The sequence below is a fragment of the Diaphorina citri genome, unplaced genomic scaffold (assembly GCF_000475195.1).
Source record: "Diaphorina citri unplaced genomic scaffold, Diaci psyllid genome assembly version 1.1 scaffold26, whole genome shotgun sequence".
NCBI lineage: Eukaryota > Metazoa > Arthropoda > Insecta > Hemiptera > Psyllidae > Diaphorina > Diaphorina citri.
In genome coordinates this window covers 207,936-212,496 of record NW_007377464.1, presented here as the reverse complement: position 1 = coordinate 212,496, position 4,561 = coordinate 207,936, and the positions used below count along the sequence as shown (strand labels likewise).

At 37.3% G+C, this 4,561-nt stretch overlaps 1 protein-coding gene across 1 annotated transcript; it reads right to left on the bottom strand.

Moving 5' to 3' along the window:
• Nucleotides 1–68: 68 nt before the first annotated feature.
• LOC113467918 (facilitated trehalose transporter Tret1-like) lies at nucleotides 69–2,755 on the bottom strand. Its single transcript, XM_026824419.1, has one exon. It carries the CDS (start codon nucleotides 2,261–2,263, stop codon nucleotides 818–820), a length of 1,446 nt encoding a protein of 481 aa, XP_026680220.1. The 5' UTR covers nucleotides 2,264–2,755; the 3' UTR covers nucleotides 69–817.
• Nucleotides 2,756–4,561: the final 1,806 nt, after the last annotated feature.

Below are 4,561 nucleotides of genomic sequence, written 5' to 3'. Positions count from 1 at the left end.
TTTAATTTGAAAGTTTTTTTTTTTTTTTTTTTTTTTTTTTTTTTTTTTTTACAATTATTTACAACTTATTTTGTTGACAACAAGAAACAATATTGCGACAAAAAAGAAACTTCTTACGTACTACTATAAAAAACATTTTAGAAAATATAACTCCTGCAGTGCTAGCTAACAAATATCATTCTTCAAGTCCTGACATTATTTGGTCAGGACTGCTTCCAAAAAGGGACTTTTCAGTCTAAATAAAGTTTTTGCCATTGTAATTTGTAATAAACAATCCTGTCCTGTGGAATAAAATCAGCGTTTTTCATCTCCTGTTCTCTTTTCTTCTTTTACTCTCACTTACAAGTTTTTTTTTTAAAACAGACACATTATAGAAGAAAGTAGGTACATAAATAACAACAAAAGACAATTATAAGTTAGTTCACTCACATTACCTAATTTCCTTTGTCAATATGACAAATTTAATGAAAACTAACATATTACTTACGGTGACATGAAATTAAATACATAAATAAATACATGTATTCTCTATTGTACCTAGTGAGTACATTGAATGATGGTCGGGACATTTGATGTCCATCTACATCTACCTTTGCTTCGGTTCTCCAACCTCATTCTTTTGATTTCCTAGAATCCTAGGTAAAGAGATGAATACTTTTGATCTAAAATTTCGACAAATACATTTAATGTATGTGTCCGATTCACCTTCACGCTTTGACACCTGATGATTTTGAAGAAATGCCCTTCTATTTATTTTACCCTCCAGATTATATCTCCTCCCTTCATAAGATTCTGTTTCGCCTCTGATGTTATAGGTTTACACGTGATGCGTGTTATCAGCATTGATTACCAGAGCATCGTTATCTAGAGGCGTTTTCTCATCACACTGAAGTTCAGTTTTCAGCTGACGTATCGACTTGTTTTTAGATTCTGGGATCCAGTAAAAGAGGATGATTGCAATGAGAAAACAAAGGCCTCCATACATCAAGAATAGCCCAGACACATCAAGCCATGCCATGAGACTACTGTACAACTTGGTGCAAGCGAACCAGCCCAAGCTCTTAACGAACATCATGATGGAGATGATATAGTTGCAGGACTCACTGCTGATGATCTCATTGAAGTAGAGATAGAGGACAGGCTGCCCCACAGTGCAGAAGATGAGCATGAAGCTAAACAACAAAACAATAGGGATGGGAACCACAAAGTCAACGTGCAGGTCGAAATAATCATAAGAACCAATACTGAGCAGGAGGATAGAACTGACTATGAGTGTGAACACCAGGAAGAATTTGCGACCCAAGCGATTCGCAAGGAAGAAGGATAAGATCCCGGAGACAATTTGCAGGAGAGAGAAAGCAATGTTGTACGAGGAAACTTCATTTCGTCCGATGAGCTTCTGGAAGATCTGAGTACTGTACGTGATGAAACTAGCAAAGCCAGTGAAGTTCAGATAGGCTGTGTGCAGGAACACACCAATACACATGGACTTGACATAGTACTTGGTCTTGAAGATATCTGTCAGACGAATACCGGTCTTGTTGAGGAAGAGACACTTGAGTTCATCGATTTCATCTTCAATGAGGGAGCGATCTCGTGTATGTCTGAGCCAGGACAAGGCACGTTTTGCTTCCTCTGTCATTTCATTCTTGATGAGGTAGACTGGAGACTCGGGGAGCATGGAGAAGAGGAACAAGTAGCTGATGCTGATAGCAAGCAAGCTGTAGTTGAACACATAGTAAGAGACCATGGAGCACATGGTGAAGGAATAGAGAGAGCCGATAGTCATCGAGAAGGAGAGCATGTTGGTCAGGGTGGGCCTCATCTTGTTACTGGAGATCTCCTTTACATACAGGGTGACACACATGAGACAGCCCACATTGCTGAGGCCTCCAATGACCCGGGCGATGAGCACTGCTGTCTGGTTGTGACTAAAGCAGAGGATACTGTACATGATGACATGGGGGATACCCAGGATAATACCCGTGTTCTTCCTGCCATACCGCTCGGAGAGGTTCCCCCAGATGAAAGTACCAGCCAGGGCGGACAGGAAGGGGATGGAGCCCAGCCAGGACACGTACTCCATGGTGATGGGGCCCACAGGGGAGTCTGCTGATTGGAAGAATGGCAACACAGCGGACAGCCACCCTGACAGCACGCCTAGACAGAATGCCATCATGTTAGCTGAAACAGAGAGAAGAGAGCACAAGAAGGATAAGTAAAACGTCATGGAAAAATGATAAGAATAGAGGAAAAAGAGCATTATGAAGGATTTTGTTTACCAAAGTAAACAATGTATCTGTGAGCAATGGCAATATCACCAATTCACCTTATTCGGGGTTTGGACCATTTCAATAGGAGATTTTGTTCAAGTTCTTATCTCTCAGACACTACACTCAACACTCCAGTTTTGAGCACTTGTCATTTAGTCACCTCTGCAGAAGAAAACAGTTTACAATAATTTATGCTAATAATATTGAACTTTGTCAGTACCTATACCTACATAATAATTTACATATGATATCAAGTAAAATTCTGCTTTTCAAAATGAATAATGTATTATTTATCGCATCCACTAAAAAAAAATTCCGCTCTGAAAGTACAACTTTTTTATCGACCCAAATATCGGAGATAATTTATTGATTTTATTCAGTTAATTGCCTCACTTTTTAGTCAACTCTTATTTCTCTTATCTTACAGAGAAGTAAACAAATATTTTATTTATTTTTTTTATATATTTTTTTTTTTAATTTCGAAACAAGAATACACAAATGCAATTGAATTGAATACAGCTGATTCCATCTCCTTGCCTCAGTCCTTTTTGAATTTTTTATATTATTTTATACATTTTTTTTTTTTTTTTTTTGTGGTTCATCAGAAGTCTAGTTTGTCTATCCTTCAGTAACTTTGTCTGATAAAGCTCACACCTGATTGTGGTTTGGTTTTAAATTTCAAATTACGACTAGGTATGGAGTTTAGTTCAACACCATCTAAGCCTAAAAAACCCCTTTATTTTTTCTTTTTTTATCAATCTCTAACTTTTACCAAAAATACGCATAGGCAACACATTAATATGGAAATATAGTGGGGTTTCATCACATTCTTAAAAAATCTAAGAAAAAAAGTATAACACAATTAACAGAATGGTGTAACTGTTTCGACTTCTGGTTGATAGCATCAGGACTGGTATCAAATGTCAAGCTGGTTTTCATTTGATATCCTCTCAATCCTTGGACAATGGACTCATTGGAATCACACATTTGAGGCCTGGTCTTACCAATCAGGACAGTGTGATAATAACCAAATAAAGAGACGAGGGTATGAAATGAATCTGTGTTCACACATAGTCGACGGCCGTTATGTCGATTGAACCGTCCACACTGCCTCGGCAACATAGATTCACCTTGTCGATCGACAGCCGGTCGACTGTTTTTTTTTTCTGTCAAGTTAGACGCTCTATGTTTTTGACTCTGTTCCAACACATTAAAAAAAAAAAAAAAAAAAAAAAAAAAAAAAAAATCGAATAGGTATACTATTGCGTTACAGTTTTCACGAATTTGAAAAATTGAACACTTCAATGAATTTATTATTTTACATGTACGAGGTACGTTTGTGAACTGTAAGCAACGATTTTGACCATTTTTGACCGCTTTTCCCTCGGAAATGACTCTTGTCTAATGGAAAAGACATTCCGAATAGGTTTCCCATTCTCTTAATAGGTACAATTACTAACTTAGGTACTAACAGATAGGCAGAACTTTGATAAACATACTCACTTAAACCCATATCTAGTACTTTAGTACTTACCTACCTACGTCCAAGCTTCGATAATATACCTACTTACCTAAGCCACAGCTATGATAAACATACCTCGTACTTACTACTTACCTAAGTCTCAGAGCTAGCTTAATACTATTAGCTAAGCGAGCACGAATCATCCTATTTTCCTCTATGCGAAGTACTGGATTAGGTCCTATTATTCCCAATCATAATTTGCTTCACACTGATTGGCACGGCATATGATGTATATTGTCTATACTGATAGATTTAGACTGATGTGCATAGGTCTATACTGATAGATTTAGACTGATTTAGACTGATGTGCATAGTATATAACTTAACTATGTACAGTCAAGTGCAAAAAAATCGGGACAGTTGTTTTTTTTTAGCATTTTTTCAGAAAGGTTTCATTCATATTAGAAGGACAACAAACGGAGGACTTATCGGCCAAAAATCGGAGAAGATCCTCTACTCTGACTGAAACGTTTTTCTTCATTTGTACCAGCCAAAAGCTCTTCTTTTTCGGATAAGGCGTTTAAACACATGAATACCCTGGTCGCTCACGCCGTCCAAAAGCTCTTATCTCCAAAATACAGTCTTTTTGTTTCCAGTTGGCTCTAGTTTCAATAGAAACCTTGGTCACCTGTTAAAAATGAGTCAGTTTGTCCCTATCTTTTTGCACATCACTGTATTCCATTGCCACATTGATATAACTCAATGGGTCTTCCTTCCGGGTTTTATTGATATAAAACATTGCTCGTAATTATAATTACCGCCATAA

Excerpts from the sequence above, each read along its gene's own strand:
- LOC113467918 (XM_026824419.1), bottom strand. The coding sequence starts at position 2,263 with ATGCTCTTTTTCCTCTATTCTTATCATTTTTCCATGACGTTTTACTTA.